Source organism: Bactrocera oleae, chromosome 5, assembly GCF_042242935.1.
Source record: "Bactrocera oleae isolate idBacOlea1 chromosome 5, idBacOlea1, whole genome shotgun sequence".
Taxonomy (NCBI): domain Eukaryota; kingdom Metazoa; phylum Arthropoda; class Insecta; order Diptera; family Tephritidae; genus Bactrocera; species Bactrocera oleae.
Genome location: NC_091539.1, coordinates 1,728,731 through 1,747,975, shown reverse-complemented (window position 1 = coordinate 1,747,975; position 19,245 = coordinate 1,728,731). Strand labels below are relative to the sequence as shown.

Below are 19,245 nucleotides of genomic sequence, written 5' to 3'. Positions count from 1 at the left end.
TTTACAAGTTACAACAACAAGAATAGTAAATTGTCCACTTTACTGTCGCAGCAGCGCATAGAAAAATGTGCGGCAATTGCAAGCAGAAGAAGAATGCAGCAGCCAGATAAACGGGAGCAAATTACTTATATATACACACTTAAGTACATAAGTGCATACATACATATATGTATAACATATATACATATAATACGTATATATACAAATAACGCAAAGCGTATTGCTTAATAAATTCTCTCTTTTGCAATTTGTAAATATTTTGCGTCAGCTGATCAAATTTGACCCGGACTGGCAAAAAAAAAACAAAAAATACAGTTTCAAGTATTTTAATATAATTTTTTATTAACGCCTTAAAAACATGTAACTGAGCCAAACTGTCCAAACGCTTTGAACTTTAATTTGCGCTCTCCTGTTCAAACTTTGATATATCACTTTAACGTTAGTAAGATAATACACGTCGTAATGCCGTACTCATTTTTTTACGCACAGACTTTCATTTGTTCAAGGAGTAACTTCAAACGCGCAGTTTGCTCTTTTGGGCTTTATGTCTCCATATGTGTCGACGTAGCGTTATCTTGCTAATGTTAAGTACACGCTAGATGACAATCCAAACTCTGAGCTTGTATCTGCCAAAGTGCGAAAATTTCTCATAAAATACATGCCATTAGTTCTCTGGAGTCACCCAAAACTTTCAGCCACCATTTGTCGCATAATTTCCAAACAAGTACTGCATAGAAATTCTAGTGAGTTTATGACAAACGTTGTCGGTGACAATTATACTACATGCCATACACCTTTCTACAGTAACTAGCTATTTTAATAAGCCATAATTCGTCGAAAATTCGACACCCTTTGAATGCTTAATTTTCTTTTTAATTCACCTCTACTGCTCAGTCATCAAATTCTTAACCGTAACTTTGGGTAATTGCGTCGTTTTAAGCCGTCATTATCGTTGATTGCTACATAAACATTTTCATTACCATTTTTATTGTTGCTGTGCGCTTGCTGCTCAGTTTTTTTAATGTTTTTGGAGCGTCTTTAACGCGATTTTGTCATTTCAACGTCACCACCGCTTTTGCCTTAGCGCTACTAACCGTGCTTTTTCGACTGTCATTTTTGACAATTGAAATGCCAGACCAAGCGCGACTAATACCTTTATTTTTTGGCACATTTCCTACAAACTATTTCCTTTTTATGGATTCTACAACTATTCGCACTTTATTGTTGTGAACACATACATATGTACATGCATATACAGACAAGAAATATTGCTTAGCGCACCGGCCGGCTACTTTTGTATACCTATAAGCCATACATACATACACGCTATATGTTTGTAGCACAATATCAAATTTTGTTATGCATATTTTTATTAAATTTACTACTGACATTTTTTCGCGCTGCGGTTTTCGGCTGCGTCGCAAAAGGAAACCTCACAACAAGCGGCCGCGCAATGAAGCGTTGAAATTTCGATATACTTACATATCTACAATACATACATATGTATGCTATCAGCAGAGAGGAATTTAGTTATAAAGCAGCATATATAAAATAACAACAAAGACACATTAGTAAACAAAATTTAAATTTGAAAAATATTTGTTTGACAGCATTGCAAGCTCTTCTTCTTTTTCGCCAACAACAGCTTTTTCTAAGTTGCATGCATAAGTATATATGTACATATGTAGGTGCTTACACGATTTTTGCACGCTAAAAAGCTGACTTTTTCCTTGTTTACCGTGCTTGCGGCGTCGCGCATGCGCACCAGCTCAGCCACCCAAGGCACTCAACCGTACGAGCGTGGCGGCATTAAACCCCACAACGTCGCTGGAAGGAGGCCGTGGCGTACGCGCCGTGTGCGCGTATAAGCCGCAACAAAACAGTTTCGGCTGCTTCCACTAACCACTTGGCTGCGGTCATGTATAGCATGTACCGTTGGCATTTGCCGTTAGAAGAACGCGCCCGCCACCCCGGCCTATGCTAGTAGTGCAGTCACTGAGGCGCAAATAATTTTAATTTTTCCATTTGTTTTTACGCTTTGGTTTCGCGACTTTGCTTTTTTTTCAACGAAAAGCAATTCTTTTTGTTATTATTTTTGTTTGTTTGCCACATGAAATTCCCATTTCTTTTACGCTTCGTTTGCAATTGACTAAACTGGACAAACGCGTTGTGTGGCTGGTGTTTGGTGGTGGAATTCATGTTACAAGTTCTGTCATGCCACATATGGTTAGTTGTTATGGGTTAATGATTCCTTCTTATTTCAATTTTTATTTAAAAAAATGCACAAAAATACATTTATTAAAAAATATAGCTAGAGTTAGGTGACCATATTTTTCATGGCAAAATCCGAGACGGTTTTTTTAGTCATCGATTTTTCCATATTATCACTGAAAATCGCGACATATAATAGGTGAGAGAGCAACACAATTTTATTCAATTCTTAACTCGAAATCCGGACTGTCTCGGTCCAACCGGGCCGCATGGTCAGCTAAAGCTAGATGTATGCAATTTTTTGCCAACTTTACTAGAAAGTATTGGCTTTTTCAGCTGTTTCGAAAAATTCTTTTAATGAGCCATCAGCTCTTTCTTCGATTCTAAATTTGATTTCACCAATTGTGGCAAAACGCTTTCCTTTCATTGGTTTCGTGAGTTTTGAGAATAGGAAAAAGTAGCAGGGAGACAAATCTAGTGAATACGGTGGTTGAGGCATAATTACTATTTAGTTTTTGGTCATTCAACAACTTCTGAGCGCTACTAATGCGACATGGCTTTTGCTTAACGTTTGGCAATTTCAAAACAAACTTTGCTGCCACACGTTTCATGCCCAAAACATTCGAGAAAATTGAATGACATGAGCCGATTGATATGCCAACATTCTCTGCGACTTCCCTAACAGTGTTTCGACAATTTTCAAGAACACTTTTTTTCACTGTTTCGATGTTTCTTCGCCTGTTAATGTGGTCGCACCTCCAGAATGCTCATCGTCATCAACATCTTCTCGGCCTTCTGTAAAGCGCTTGTACCACTTATACATTTCCACAGTCAACATTTCAAGTGCCTTGGAGCACTTTATTTCATTTTTAACGCAAAACTTCATACATATTCTTTGATGCAATTCCTTCAAAAGTCAAAAATCGTATAGCCCTCAAAAATGTGACAAACCTTTTCTGTTGTCAAAAACAAACTACTAATCGAAATTGGCTCCTAATGCAAACACATGATAAACATATGTGTCCGATTATAAAATAAACAAAATATCGATAATCGAATGTACACATTTTATAGGGTCACCAACGTTTCCTTTTGAGTGTTACAAACTGCATGGCAAACTTAAGCGTATAAAAATATTCTTCACGTGTTTTGAACTCAGTTCGGTACCGAATTTCTATTTTCCAGTGGTTTAAACACGAATTTAGCAGCGCGCAGCACCTGCCGACCTAACCTTAAACTTTGTAAGCTACACTCGCCGCTACACGGTGCTGCTCAAATGCAGGTCGTTTGTGCGAAAAAGAGGACAGCTGCTGCAGACTCTTATGCAGTGACATGCATTTGAAACTAAGTGTGCCAAGCTTCATCGAACGCAAACGCTGTGCTGACCTTACGCCAATCACTTGGCTTGGTTTGGCAGATTTTAGTCAGCTATAGTGGGTGTACATATATGTCTGCATTAACAATATTCACACGCGTTCATAAAAAATATATTTTAGCATAATTCGAACGATTTTTAATGTTTATAAAATAACAAGTGCAGAAATAAGTTTTCATTGCTAAATTTTCTACATTTTTTTCGTTTCACTTTTTTTAGAGGTTCCTTTAATTGGCTTACGGCATTTTACTGTATGCCAAACTCTTGCAAGCCGTTTTATTATTACTGTTTACCTTTGCTCGCACTGAAGCGTTGTTTTGATTGTTTGCATATACTTGTATGTGTGTATTTATGTAACAGTTAAGTGCTAACATTCGATTGTTACGATTTTATTAATTTTTTCTTGTCACTGTTCATGTTTAGCAATACAAATTTCAATACAAAAGCAGTGTAGAAAAATAAATAAAAAATACAACAAAAGCTTTAATAACAAAGACTGAAATCGAAAGGAAAGGCAATTCCAGCAAAAGAAAACAAATGCTTTCAATGCAATTTCAAGGCGGTTAGACCAATTGCTGTCGCCTCCAGCATTTACTTCAAGCAACAGCGCTGCCCCCCACTCTCACTATCGCTCTATGCAGTGAGCGGTAGGTAACTGTGAAAGTGAACAGCGAGCCGCTAGTGTGCTTGGCATATGGCATAAAGCAGCGGTAGACATAATAACAACAACGCGACAAATAACAATAACAATAAAAAAGCGCCGCGCAGCTGTTGCTATTTATTGTTGTGCCATTTGGAGCATTTTGTGAAGAGCTTGCATAGTGTAACACACAGAGTAACCGTGTTAGTTACCCCACTCAACTGAACTGTCATAACCTATAGAATCGCCAGCTACAATAAAAACATACACATGTACTTACTTATGTGCTTACTATATGTATAAGCTGTCCACCGCTAGCGCTGCTCAAACGTAGCGGCAGGCATGGGAACGATGGTTTCTCTGCGCTAAAGTTAGAGATAATTTATTTAGCGATGCTGAGTTGATGATAACTAATACATTGGCGCTAGCGCAGGCAATAACGGCGAAGACGTTGCGTTGTAAATTAGAAAATTTCTATAAAAAAACGCGCACACATATATACAAACACATGTATGTATGTAGAGCAGCGTGCACGTGTGAGTTTAATATTTGTATAAGACGGCGTTTGAATGCCAAATTATATAATTAATGCATTTTAAATTAGATACATTAATGTGGCGGAGCAAAAGCGAATAGCAAAGCAATGAGCTGTAAGCTAACAAAGGCAGCATGAATGTGTAGAAAGTGTGTGTACGGTGTGGTTGGTTGACATGACAGCTGGGAGGGGAAACATGGTGTTAATGCTTGCGACGATTGGGGATAAGGAGCATGTTAAATTGAAAAAAAGAGGCGTAGTAGCGTAGTTGGAGTGTTAAGGAGTTTGATAATCAATTATTATTTATACACAGCGATGTTTTTATACTAAACCATTTTGGTTTTGTTTTTTTAATTTTAATTGCCTACCTCTCCTACACTGCTGCGCCCATCATTTTCGTTTATTTTTAGTTAAAAAATTAGTAATTAATATATGTAGGTAGGTGTGTTTATTTAGAGAATTTGACGAAATAGGCAGCTTACCTTGTAGTAAAGTATATTCGAAACGTTTAACAACTGTGGACGGAGTGATTGGTTGTTGCCACTTCGTTGTAGTTATAGTCGACTTTGTAGTAAATAACAAATTTGTAATATTTTTATTTATAGAATTCACTTTTTAGTTGTTTATCATGAACAAAACTGAATTGTTTTAATTTTAGCTCTTCTTAAAATTGTTGTTACTTAAGACAGCTGAAAGTGTAGTTTTCTATTAATAACAATTGAACGCACTGTTTGCCAGCAGTTGAAAAAACTGCATTTATTATTTTGTATGTTGTTGTTACAAACTACTTTTTTTATATTTTTTTATTATTTATATATTATTTAATTTACTTATTTTAAAGGTAGTGAATAACTCGTAATTGAAAAATATAAAAATTTATCTTGCCAAAAAGGGATATAAATATATTTTCAAAAAAACACCTTTAACGCAAGCTCAAAAAGCAAAAAAAAATATAATTATCAGTAAATATATTTCTAGCATACAAATAATTAACTTGCTTTAAATTGTAATATACAAATTTCTAAACAGTTGTCAACCCCCTACAAAATTAATTTTCAAGTTAGGATCATTGTATAAACTATTTTTCGTTATTGTTATGGCTTTTTTGTTGGTCGCGCGTTTGCGTTTAATTACAAATTACGCGCATAATTTCTTAATAAACCAGCAAGTCTGTGGGTTGGACAAATATGTTACGCATTGAAATGCGGTTACATTTTTGCGTCAAGAAAAGATTACTAAATAATAATAAAGCTAAAAAAATTAACCGATATTTTCGTGACATTGGCTGACCATAACGTGCAGCTGTAGCTAACGGCACTGCACTGCTTTATACCATATGTTGTTTTTTTCTTTTTGTAACTTTCTGCTATGCTAGCTGTGAACAAACACTGTCCACGACGCACGCAACGGCACTTGTTCGCGACGTTGAAGACGGTAGCTGCGGCTTATAAATGACAATTGCAGCTAGTTCTGCACTAATTAGCTTTCCTCCATTTCCACTTGTTTTCTTTGGTTTATTTTACACAAATTATTTTAACGATTTTCGTCTAGCTTTCCATTTTGTTACACTTGCTGCGCTATATCTTGCTGCTTAAATGCTGAAATTAGATTTTCTTTTACTCTTTGCTTTCTACAAAGGTGTCTCAAACGCTTTCTAATGGCAGCGGCTAGCGATAATTGCATTAGTACAACATGTAGGAAAACCGTATAAATCGGGTGGAAAATGCACACATACACAAAGACAGACACAAACACAAGCAACCACCTTCTTCTCGTATTTGTAGACAGCGACTGGCACGACAGCTGCTTGCAGGATGTCGCCGCGTAACTGCAGCGCCTGACCAGATGTGTGGAAAAGCGCTAGTTTATATGTATTTTCACGAGTTTTCTTTTCACTGCAGCACTGTTTCGGCTAAATGCCTTTTAACGTTATTTCGTTGCAGTCAGTGGAACACATAAAAAAACTAACAAATATATTTAGCCTGCAGTGCGGCTTTTTTCCGCAGCAACTGCTCACCTTTTTTCACACGCTTTCGTTACTTGTTATCCTTGCGCTGCGTAGCTAAGCAACCTTTACGCCCAATTGGCACTACACGAAATTAGATTTTTATTTTATTTCCAAGTATAGTTAGTACAATTCAAGAACTTTTTCCTTTTGTTAAAAAATAGTTGCTTTTCATGCTTGTAATATATTTTTTATTGCTACTGTCGACAATTTGCCGACAACTGACAACCGCAAACCCACAATTGTAATGTTTCTTCTGCAACGAATGGAAGACAACAACATAGCGTAAATGGCAATAGCTAAGCGAAAACCAGCAAAAACCGAGCGGGAAGAATAAACGCAGAGCAGCGGAAACCAATTCAAAAGTTTGAGAGAGCCGCTCTATCTATTTTGCGCTAGCTGGCAACGCTGCGCATAACATCAGAAATTAAGCAAGTTTTTTATTAATTTCATTTATACTTATTCTCATGTAATTTTTTAATTAAAATATTTTTTGATGTACTAATGATAAAAAACTTTGTAGAAAAAAACTTATAATTGGTACACAAATTGACTAAAAATTCGAATCGCATCAGTCTTTTTACAAAAGCAACCCTGCCATATTCTCTACTCGCTACTATCTGTCCGACTTGTCCCTACAATAATCGTGCCTACTCTGTTTGGCACATTCCAATCGGATATCCTCACAACCGGTATCGTTCCTGCACACATTTACGCGAGCGTGATGCACGCATATCACTTGGGTTGGCAGCAACAATTGCGCTGACGAGTAGGGGGTAAATTGTGACGAGTATAAAAATTTTTTCATTTCCAAACGAGCGCCGAGAATGCTTCGAATTCAGTTGCAATAAAAAAGTTTTATTATTTTGATTAGTCAAAGTCAAGGAAAAGATAGCAAGTAGTTGAAAGAAAGAGGTGAAAGCAAACACAAAGTGAAAAACAAAAGTTTCAAAACATAAACATAGCAATTAAAACTAAATAGAAAAACACAACTGTGCCGCCAATTTGTGAATTGTGAATAAGAATATTAATTGAACAAAAAGTTGTGTGTTGTATAGCTGTGGAATAAGCGATTCAAAAACGGCAAAACCATTTACAAAACCAAGCCGTAGGTAGTAAAGAAGGCGCAAGTGAAGCGAGAAGCAAAATAAGTCGTAAAAAAAAACGAAAGAATAGAAACACTGGTGCTCCGTTGGCCAGAATTAAAAAAACCAACAAAATTCCCTTAAAATATCAGTTAAAACGTATAAAAGTGTGGGTATTTTTGTGGTTTTGAAAATATTTAACTTTGTGAAACAATTCGATATTAGAAGTACAGCTAATTTACGTCAAAAGCGAAACGGTGTTAGCGCGCGAGACCCCCTCGATGTTGGATTCCTTTGGATCTATCTTAGTCAACACCAACGCCTCTGCCGCTGGAATCGCTACACAGGCTATCATACAGAGCAAACGACATGGAAAGCATCTGTAGATTGTGCTTTCAACCAGCAGCGGTAAGTGGAAAAGCGCGGTTTATTATTTTTTTTTTATAAATTTCGCATAAACTGCATTAAATCTAATACGAAAATTTTCATTAAAAAATTTACATATTTTCTGTTCGTCAAATTTGCACTATGCGCCATTGCAATTTTTCGGGTAGGAGGAGCAGCTTTTCAATTGTAGGAAAAAATGTGTATTTTGTTATTTTTATTGATTTTTCAGTCGTTTGGGAGGGCGGGCAGCCGCGCGGTGTGATGGACATGGGATATGTGTAGCGCACACAGCAGCGGTGGGAGTGGCGATCTAAGCGCCAGCTTAGAAGTTTGGGTGGTGATATTTTTTTGTTCCACTTTTCTAAAACGGTATGAATTGCAAAATGGAAATTGGAAAGTGGGAAGAAAGGCGTACGACGTGTTGTGGGAGCGAGGGATAATGATGAAGGCGATTGGTGGTATGAAAAGGGCGGTAAAACGTTATTTGAAATACAGGTAGTGCATTTAATTCGCTGGAGGAGGTAGCGGGAATGCATAATGTTAGGATTAGCACAACTACATATGTACATATATATAATTTTAAATTTCGTATAGTGACATGTTTTGTGGCTCACTTTGGCATATGGAAAAAAAAAAACGCATTAGCGCGGTTCCAGCCACTCACTCATTCTTCGTTCGGCTCTTTAATAACCACTTGACCGGCTTGAACGCCACTAAAATGGCGTCTAAAATACGAAAATTTCTTATATTTCTGCTTCTTCACGATTCCCAAGCATTTATTACTTTTTCAGCACAATGTACGCTTTGTCTGTTGTGCGGCCGCTGCGCTGCGCTGCACCGCGCACCACGTCTTCCTCCGCACATAACGACGAGTAGCCCATTTTTACATTTTATTTTCATAAATTCTTTTTTTGCGTTGTGTTTTTTTGTGCGCTTATTTTTCTTTCGCTGCTTTTGTTATTCTACCACAATTCCCCACAACTTTCAACAATGGTTGAATAGCAGAAGGCAACAACAAAGCGAAAGGTAAATAAAAAACTAAAGCACAAAAAAAAAAAAAAATAACGATATAACTTAACATTAGACATTATGTCGAAACAGAAAAAAAAGGAATATCAAAAAATAGGCACGCATAGGCGAATTAATGTATAAAAACCCTCATATGAGAAAAAGAAAAAAAAAAATTAAAATCGCGCAAAAAATATGATTATGAAAAATATTAATAATAAAAAGAAATCGCAAAAATTGCGCCAAAGAGCAAGCGACGACGTCGAATGCAACAACAACGCGGCGACAATGCTCACACACAGCGATTTTTGCAAAAGAAATAGCAACACGCCGATAAGTAAATTAAAATAAAAATGAAGAAAATGTATTAAAACAATGCTGAAAAAAATACAGACAATCAGCAATAACAAAATCTAAAAATGAAAAACGAAATAAAAAAATTAAACAACAACAATGTGAGCAAGTCAAGTAATACAAGCGAAGTGAGCGAGTGTATAACCAGAGAACGTTGAAAGAGTCGACGCCGGCAGCGCCGTCAGCAGTGCAGTTTGTAGTATTGTACATGCGAACAACAACAACCACATTATAATAACAAAGAGCACAACAAGCTGCAAGTAGTCGCCGCCGCTCTGCTTGACTTATTGCTTTTAAGAACGCAGCACGCAAAGATGGAACGCGCGCAGTTAGAAGAGAGGGGGGCGGGGGGAAAGCAAATCTATATCTACATATACACTTATGCATACATACATATGTATATGAATGAGTGTGACGCATTGTCGCTGCATACGTTACAACTGACTGACTAACCGACCGTCGGATCACATTTTAGTCTGCCAATTGGTTTGCTCGACTGCGCAGCAACAACAAAAACAATTATGGCATGCCTATATTCCAACGGGTACGGTCAGTAGAAATAGCCAGCGTCGTCGAAAGCAACACTTGTAAAAGCAAAACTAATTTTATTTTATTATTTTTTGTGTTTCAATTTTTTGTATATTTTTTCTTTTTCAATTTGCTCACTGCACTCAACCAGTTTACTGCAATGAATTTTGTTTTCTTTTAATTAAAAATGCTTGTACAGCGTGTGTAGAGGGGCAGTAGTGCTGGCAGGCAAAACATGAGTGTGGGTGTGAAAAGCAGGATTTCAGTTCAGTGTTGCCAAGTGTAGAGCGAATATAAAATAAATAATAATAAATAAAATCCGCCTATTTTCGGGTGAACGGATGCTTCCATTTATAATTTTTAAAGAATTTAGAAGAAAATATTCAATATTTGACTAAAAAAAAACGAATATTTTTATGCCATTTTCTTCAAAGATCAACTCTAGAATTTGTCAGCGCGGTTAACAGAAACTTATTTTTGTATTATCTTTATTTATTTATACCACTTTTGTAATTTCAATATTAAAAAAATGTATACTGGTTGTATAATTTCAGTTTAAATAAATTTATACCACTCTCATAATTTCAATATTAAAAAAATGTATTTTAGTTTTATAATTTCAGTTTAAATAAATTTATACCACTTTCATAATTTCAATATTAGTGTTATAATTTAAATATTAATCATATTTATACCAGTTTCAAAGCAAAAATGGATTTAAAGTTTTTTACCGCTTAGCAATACAGTTATGTACTTATTTATACCATTTAGACTAATTCTACATCTATACAAGTTTTATCATTTCAATATTGAATAAATTTATACCAGTTTCAATCCGTAAAGGTATACTTTTCATACCACATTGCAATGCCATTTCACAATGTATGTATTTATAAGCTTTAGGCTAATTTTAAATTTATACCAGTTTCGATTGGAATTGGTTTAATATTTTTACCACTTTGCAATGCATAATACCGTTTGCTATACATTTATAATAGGGAGTTACCTACATATACAGTTATGTACATACGTATTTAGACTAGTTTGACATTTATACCAGTTACAAATTATTTAATTTTAGTTTGTATTTTTCTCTAACTGCAGTTGTTCCAAGTACCCGGCTATAATATACCCACCTGTGTTAAGTGCTCCGAACATCTAACTGCTAACGGTTTCTATCCATCAGTACGTGGCGGCGGATCTGGTGCTGGCGCTGGTGGCGCTAGTGCTGTGGATACGCAGAATTTGGCAAATGTCGCCGCAGTCGCAGCGCAACTAAGTAATAACGTGGCCGCTGCTGCTGGCAACAATAACGTTGCTGCTGTCAATGCTTTGGCACAACAATTACAACAGCAACATCAACAGCAGCAACAGCAACAACAGCAGCAGCAGCAACAACAACAGCAACAACATCAATTACAATCAACAAGTTCTTCCGAAAGTCTACATTCATCATCTGAGATTACAGAGAAGGTGAGAGAGGACCGAAATTTCATATTTTGTTTTTCTTTAGAAGCGTTTGCGTTGTAGTTGTAGTTTAGCATGTAGATTATGTATTTGGATATGTATACATATGTGGAAGTGTTTTGTTGTGTGTTGGCGTTTTGTTTGTCAAGTTTTGCGTGTGCCAAATTCGGTGTCTTTAATAAGACGTATGCAAAGTAGCTTCGAAAGCAGGTCAAAGGTCGTCACTGAGCAGCGTGGCACCAGTTGATGCTGAATAATTAAACATAAAAAGTTGTTGCAAACATGTACATTAGGCATTGAAAAAAAAAGTAATATCTAATTTATTGCTGCATTAAACTGAAACATTTGAACTCTCAAAACTCGAGGCATACTTTTAGGCATATAATATAACAGCAATAATTTTTATTTTTATATTTTGCTTTTTTTTTTGATGTTGTATCCTGTAAAATTTTGCCTCATATTTTTGAAAATTGCGTTTACAGGCTTCCTACAGTTAATAAAGCACACTTTAGGGCGCTAGTAGTTGATTTAAGGCGTTCTTGACTAATTTTCATTGATATTTTAAATATTTTATTTGATGTGGTAATGTGCACGTACATATCTGACTTTAAAGTAAATACATATTATATGCATTATATATAACATGAATATATATATATACTCCAAATCTTCTCTTTTTTTATTCCACTTTCATTCGCAGCAAAACCGGCAAAATCGTCGCCAGGTTAATTTGCAGAATCGCGCGAAATTAAAAATGGTCACAATGTCAGCATTTGAGTTGGAGAAGACCATACAACAGTTAGACGTATATATTCGTACAAATTTTAGTATATATTTATAAAGAATTACCGCAAATTGCAAAAATAGCAAAATTAAACACTAAATTTTAGCATTTTGTTGTAAAACTTTATATGTCTGGTATTTAATTTGCTGAATCTCTAAACAAAAAAAAAATGAATTAACTACGCTTTGGATTTAGTTCATAAAAATGTTATTATAATTAAAAAAAAAATATGTTCTCACTAAGCATTGCTTCTCTACGCCAAAACAGGTGGACTCGATATTCAACGAGGAGGGCTCCTGCCCGCTCTGTAACAAAACCTTCTCGCGCAAATCTTCACTACTCACACACATACGCAATCACGCGGCGGAGCGAAAGTTCGTTTGCAATTTTTGCAATAAAGGTAAGCTGGCACGCGTTTTACAAAAATATATGGGTTTTTAAAAAGTTTATACTTGCAGGTTTTACACAGGCGGCCAATTTGCGCAATCACGAACGCATACACACAAACGATCGTCCGTATGTGTGTGTGGATTGCGGCAAGCAGTTTACACAGGTAAGAAAAGGTTTCGTTATAAAAATAAAAATACAGAAAAAATATGAAAATTATAACAACAAAAATTTTAAAAAATTTATAAACAAAATTAAATAATAAATAAAAATAATTTAAAAAAAGTAATAATTATAAAATAAACAAACAAAAAATTGAATAAAAAAAAATTATAAAACAATTAAAAATATTAACAATAAAAATTAATTTAAAAAAATAAAATGAAAGTTATTAAAAATATTATATTTTTAAAATCAAAAAGTAAATAAAAAAAATTAAAAAAAAATATAAAAAAATTTAATAAAAAAAAATTAAATTAAAAAAGAAAATAAATAAAAAATACCAAAAAAAAAATAATTTTAAAAAATATAAGAAAAAATAAATAATAAAAATAAAATAATATAAAAATAATATAAAAAAATTAATAATAAAAATAAAATATAATAAAACTAATAAAAAAAATAAATAATAAAAATAAAACAAAATAAAATATAATAAAATGAAAGTAAAACAATTAAAAAAATTAACAACAAAAATTAATTTAGAAAAATAAAATGAAAGTTATTAAAAAAATCAATTTTTAAAATCAAAAATAAAATAAAATAAAAAAAAAATAAAATAAAATATAATAAAATAAAATTATAATAAAATAAAATTATAATAAAATAAAATTAAAATAAAATAAAATAAAAAAAAAATTTAATAAAAAAAAAATTAAATAAAAAAAAAATTAAATTAAAAAAATAAAATAGAAAAGAAAAAAATAAAAAACCAAAAAAAAATTTTTTTTTTAAATTTAAGAAAAAATAAATAATAAATAAAAAATAAAATAAAAATAATAAAAATAAAATAAAAATAATAAAAAAATAAAATAAAATGAAAGTTATTAAAAAAAATAATATTTCATTCATTTCAATCAAAATATAAGTAAAAAAAATCATCTAAAAGGCAAAATAAATTGTTTAAGTTTTAGTTATCACAATATAATAAGAAGCTAACAGATATAATAAATATTTAAAAATATTATGTATATTTAAAATTGTGATAAACTTTGCTCTTCTTCACAGATCACAAACTTGAATAATCATCGGCGTTTGCACACTGGTGAACGTCCCTTTGTCTGCATCGAACCCGAGTGTGGACGCTCGTTTGCGCAGGTAATTATGCACTAACTACACTTTTTCAAATCACAAAGTGTCACTTTTTCAAATCACAAAGTGTCACTTTTTCAAATCACAAAGTGTCACTTTTTCAAATCACTAACGGTTTTTCCAACACACTGACAGGTGACCAATCTGAACAATCACATGAAGACGCACCACAAAGTACAGCAATACTGTTGCAATCAATGTCCGAAGAAGTTCACACAAGTCACCTCGCTCAATCAGCATCTGCAGGCGCACGCCGGTATCACCGGCTACTACTGTCCACGCTGTCCGGACAAGACGTTCAAGCAGCAATCACAGCTGCACACACATATGAAGTCGCACGGCATGGCCTTCCCGTACGAGTGCACCAAATGCGATGAGAAATTCCTGCAGCAGGCACATCTCGATCAGCATCTGAAGATGCACGACGAATTCAAATACAAATGCGACACCTGTCCGAGCTCATTCAATCAGGAGACGTTGCTCAAGAAGCACGTGCAGCGTCATTTGGAGGGCAGGTGCGTAGCGTTTTGTGTGTTTTTTTTTTGTCATGCATACAGCATATAAATTGACATTTTCGTATTTTGCTTAGGTATCTCACCTGTCCGGTGGCCAATTGCAATGAAGCTTTCGCAGTGCGTCAGCATTTATCCAAACATTTGCTAACCAATCACGCACACAACGAGTTGCCGCCGCCAAAACGTTCGAAGAAATCGATAACGCTGCAATCGCCGCAACAGCCGTTGGCTATGATCGGACAGCCGCTCTCCATACAGCACACAGTCGGCCAACGTATGTGTACGAATACAGGAAGAAAGCGTAAACAAAAACAGTTTATTTTATAACATTAGCTTTAGTGTGCAAGTGTCTGCTTGCAAGCGGTTTTGCGCCAACTTGCTGCGCCATGCGACAAGCAGGCATGTGCATTAATTTAAGCTTTTGGTTTGTTTGCCTGTGGAATTGCGTTGAAAACGCTTGAATTTGCTTGTCTTTGCGTTGAATGTGAAACCTTAAATTAAGCTTCTTCAAACTAACCTCACTCACTTCACGTTTTTTGCATTTGAAGCACTGTTTACTTGAATGTTTGGCCGCTGCTTTGCCACGCTTTAATTTGCTTTTTTTATTGTCAAGCTTATGCGCGTAAAAAGTCGCACAATGCACCTACTTTTACCCTGCAATCTTGCACGAACTTATTGTATTTAATTATAATTTTTCAACACTGCTGCCTGCAATTCCAACTAAGGCTATATTTTCTGTAAATTTAAGCTGTTTCGTATTTTTATAAATTTTTTTTTTGTTTTTTTTTTAATTTTTTTTTTGTTTTTTTTTTTAATATTTTCGGTTTTAATGCTCTCACTAATTCTTCTCACCTCAAATACAGTTTTTTAACGCTCACTGTCCTCTGCAATATTTTTTTGTAGCTGCCAAAAATAAAAGTTATTTTCTTGATTTCACTTGTTTTTCAGGCGGCCGGCCGCGCAAGAACAAAGAACCGCTAAATCCTCCCATCAAAGTTGAGATTAACGAGCCGCTACACAATCAGCATGTCATCAGCAATGCCAGCGGCTTATCTATACAACAACAGCTAAGCCAACATATGCAACAGCAGCAGCAACAACAACAGCAACAGCAATTGCATCAACAACAGCAACAACAACACCAATTGCTGGCCCATCAAGTGAAGGCGCGTTTCATACCGACCAAATAGAGACGACAGCGGCGGCGTCAGCTTAACAACTGAATCGCTTTACAACAACTGTTTTTTTTATTTTAGGTTATAAATTCAATTTCGTGTTTAAATGCATATTCTCTTCTAAGCAATCATTGCTGCTTGTGTAATATTTAAGGCTTTAACTTAATTTTTAATTCATTAATTGTAATTACGTTTCATTTATTTTGTTATTGCAATGTGTGCAGTGACGTCTGTAGGGCGTATACTAGGTGTACGCTAAATGCCGCAAGAAAATGTTAGCAGGAAAGAAAGAAATATATAAAATGAGCGTTTAAGTAATTAACATACATACATACATATGTATGATAACATTAAGTGTAAAAAATATATTATACGAAAATATGTGGCGCAACTGATGGTGGTTGGTTTTGGCAAATGCGGTTTTTTTCTTTTAATTGTACATATTTTAAGGAAGTAGAAAACAAAAAAAGAAAAAGAATATACTCGTAAAAAGTAATAATAATATAAAAAATGAAAAATACTTAAAATGATTCGAAAAAAATTGTAAAAATTAAAGTTTTGAATTTTTATTAATGTTGAAAATTAAGTTTTAAATTTTTATAAATGTAAAAATTTAAGTTTTCAATTTTTATAAATGTAAAAATTTAAAGTTTTAATATTTTTAAATGTAAAAATTTAAGTTTTCAATTTTTATAAATGCAAAAATTTTAATTTTCAATTTTTATAAATTTAAAAATTTATGTTTTCAAATTTCATAAATCTAAATATTTAAGTTTTCAAATTTTATAAATGTAAAAATTTAAGTTTTCTATTTTTTTCTCTTTTTATTTTTTATATATTCAATTCCGTTGAGTTTTTTCAAGTTCTTCCTTAAAAAAATAAATAGAAAAATTTTTTTTTAATTTAACTTTCGAAATTTTTTAAAAATATTATTTCTTTTATTTAGTATGTATATATTTTTTAATATACATATGTATGTATATAATTTTTTTTTTAATATATATTTTTTTTAAATATATTAATTTTTTTAATATTATATATATATTTTTTTAAATATATATTTTTTTTAATATATATTTTTTAATATATATATTTTTAAATACATATTTTTTAATATATATTTTTATATACATTTTTTTTATATATTTTTTAATTTTTCAATGAATTTTTTTAATATATTTTTTTTTATATATTTTATAGACTTTAATTAAATTATTATTAATTTTTACTTTTTATATGTATATCTTTTTATTTATACTGCTTCTTTCCAACTGCATTTGCCAAAATCTGCCACCACTCAAAAGCGTTCTGGCGAATACTGTAAATATATAACATTAAAACAATTTAAAAATGTATGTTAAAAGCGGAGCAATTTTACTTACAAATGTCGCTCAGTGACAAAATACATATGAAATTGGATTTTACTTTTTTTTCAACAAAAATCTTAGTAATTATCTTAGGAAAATATAAGAGTTTACTGTGAAATGCATTACACTAGCAATCTAAGCGTAAAAATAACGAATATTGGGTTATGCTCAAGTGAAAAAAAAAGTAACAAAGAATATCACTCAAAATTTTTGAAATTGTCTCTAATTTAAAGCGTGTTTATTGAGCGTTTCAAAAATTCACTTCCAAACATTTTAAGTTTAACGAAATATAGCAAAAAAAAAGTATTATACGTACACATAAATATATACAAATGTACATACATATTTATGTATATTTTGAAAGGAAGCAGAAATTATGAAAAATCTATGCTACACTTTTTTATGTAAAATGTTCTCATTAATTTTAAAATTGTGGTGTTAATTTTACAAACTTTTTTGAAAAATTATTAAATTTTATTTTATAAAAATTATATATTTTTTAAATTCATTTTTTAATATTTTGTTTATTTAATTTTGTTATTTAGTTTTTTTTTTTAGTTTTAGTTTTTATTAAATTTTATTTTATAAAAATTTTATATTATTTAAATTCATTTTTTAATATTTTGTTTATTTAGTAGTTTTTTTTTAGTTTTAGTTTTTATTAAAATTTATTTTATAAAAATTTTATATATTTTAAATTAATTTTTAATATTTTGTTTATTTAATTTTGTTATTTAGTAGTTTTTTTTTAGTTTTAGTTTTTATTAAAATTTATTTTATAAAAATTTTATATTTTTTAAATTCATATTTTAATATTTTGTTTTTTTTTTTTTTTTGTTTTTGTTATGTTTAGCTTTTTTGTTTTGTTTGTTAGTTTTATTTTGTAATTATTTTTTATGCAATTTTTATTTAAAAATAAAATTTTTTAATAAGTTAAACGTTAACGTTTCGCGGTTTCTAAATATTTTTTTTCAAATAATAATTTTTTTGTGATATATTTTTTTATTATTTTTCTAAATAATTTTAGTTTTAATATTGTTTTTTTAAATATTTTTTATTTATTTATATGTTTTTTTTATTATTTTGTTGTATTTAAACTTTTTTTTTTGTAATTAACATATTTTTTGTATGAAATTTTTTTTATTATTATGAAATTATAATTGTTTCATATATAGTTAAATTCAAATTTTTAAACATACATATGTATATTTTTTATGTAATTCTTGATTCAAAATTATACATTTTTGAACTATTATATTTTTATATTTAAATATTTTACGTTTTTAGGTTTCTAATTTTTTTTCAATTATTTATTTGTTATTTAATTTTTTTTTATTCTAATATTTTTTTTATTTTATTTTATTTTTATTTTAATATTTTTTATTTTAATTTTTTTTTTATTTTAATTTTTTTGTTATTTAATTTTTTTTTTATTTTCTTATCTGTTTGTATTTTTAAGTTTCATATTTTTTATTATTTTTGATATTTCTTTCCCAAACTTTTATTCTTTTATTTTCATTTGGACTTCTTTGAACTGCTCATTTATAACTATTCCTCTTTTCTTTATATACAATTTTCAAATTCTTAATAATTTTGAAAAAGAAATTGCTTCGAACTAAAAAGTAATAATTGCACACAGTGCGTGAATTATCATCTGCAGTCTTCCCAAGTTTGCTTTCTTATTTTACATTTTACAATATATACTTTATACACTTTTTCCAAATATTACTCGTACTAATCTTTTAGTCGAAATTATTTATTTATTTACAATAAACCTATACACTTTAATTTTGTGAATTTTACCAATTTTATCCTTTCTTCTGTGGCTTGTTTTTCCAGTCACGCTCTATTATACATAAAAATAAAAAATTTAGTTTTTTAAAGTTTACAAACCGAACAGCAAAACTCTATTTATCCGCTGTTCGTGGCAATATTTGAGTTTTTTATACACATTAGTTTGTAGTTAAAAAATTTTAATATTTAAAACGAAAAAAAAAACAATTTTAAATTAGTTTTGTAATCACTAGTCTTAAGGCGCTAACCAGACTATGCGAATTCTACAAATACAAAAAAAACAAGAAATAGGTTAAAACTACTAAAACAAAATACCG

At 31.6% G+C, this 19,245-nt stretch overlaps 1 protein-coding gene across 5 annotated transcripts; it reads left to right on the top strand.

The window, feature by feature from the left end:
- Positions 1-7,531: 7,531 nt before the first annotated feature.
- Positions 7,532-16,182, top strand: LOC106624279 (zinc finger protein ZFP2). Of its 5 annotated transcripts, none has more exons than XM_070110397.1 (9): positions 7,540-8,259; positions 11,233-11,601; positions 12,296-12,400; positions 12,647-12,779; positions 12,838-12,932; positions 13,994-14,083; positions 14,213-14,592; positions 14,667-14,872; positions 15,541-16,182. In XM_070110397.1, exons 1-9 carry the CDS (start codon positions 8,221-8,223, stop codon positions 15,780-15,782), a joined length of 1,659 nt encoding a protein of 552 aa, XP_069966498.1. In that variant the 5' UTR covers positions 7,540-8,220; the 3' UTR covers positions 15,783-16,182. The 5 variants fall into 5 exon arrangements, with proteins under 5 accessions (XP_069966501.1, XP_069966498.1, XP_069966497.1 ...); XM_070110396.1 differs by having other exon boundaries at positions 14,667-14,893; XM_070110399.1 differs by having other exon boundaries at positions 7,560-8,259; positions 14,667-14,866.
- Positions 16,183-19,245: the final 3,063 nt, after the last annotated feature.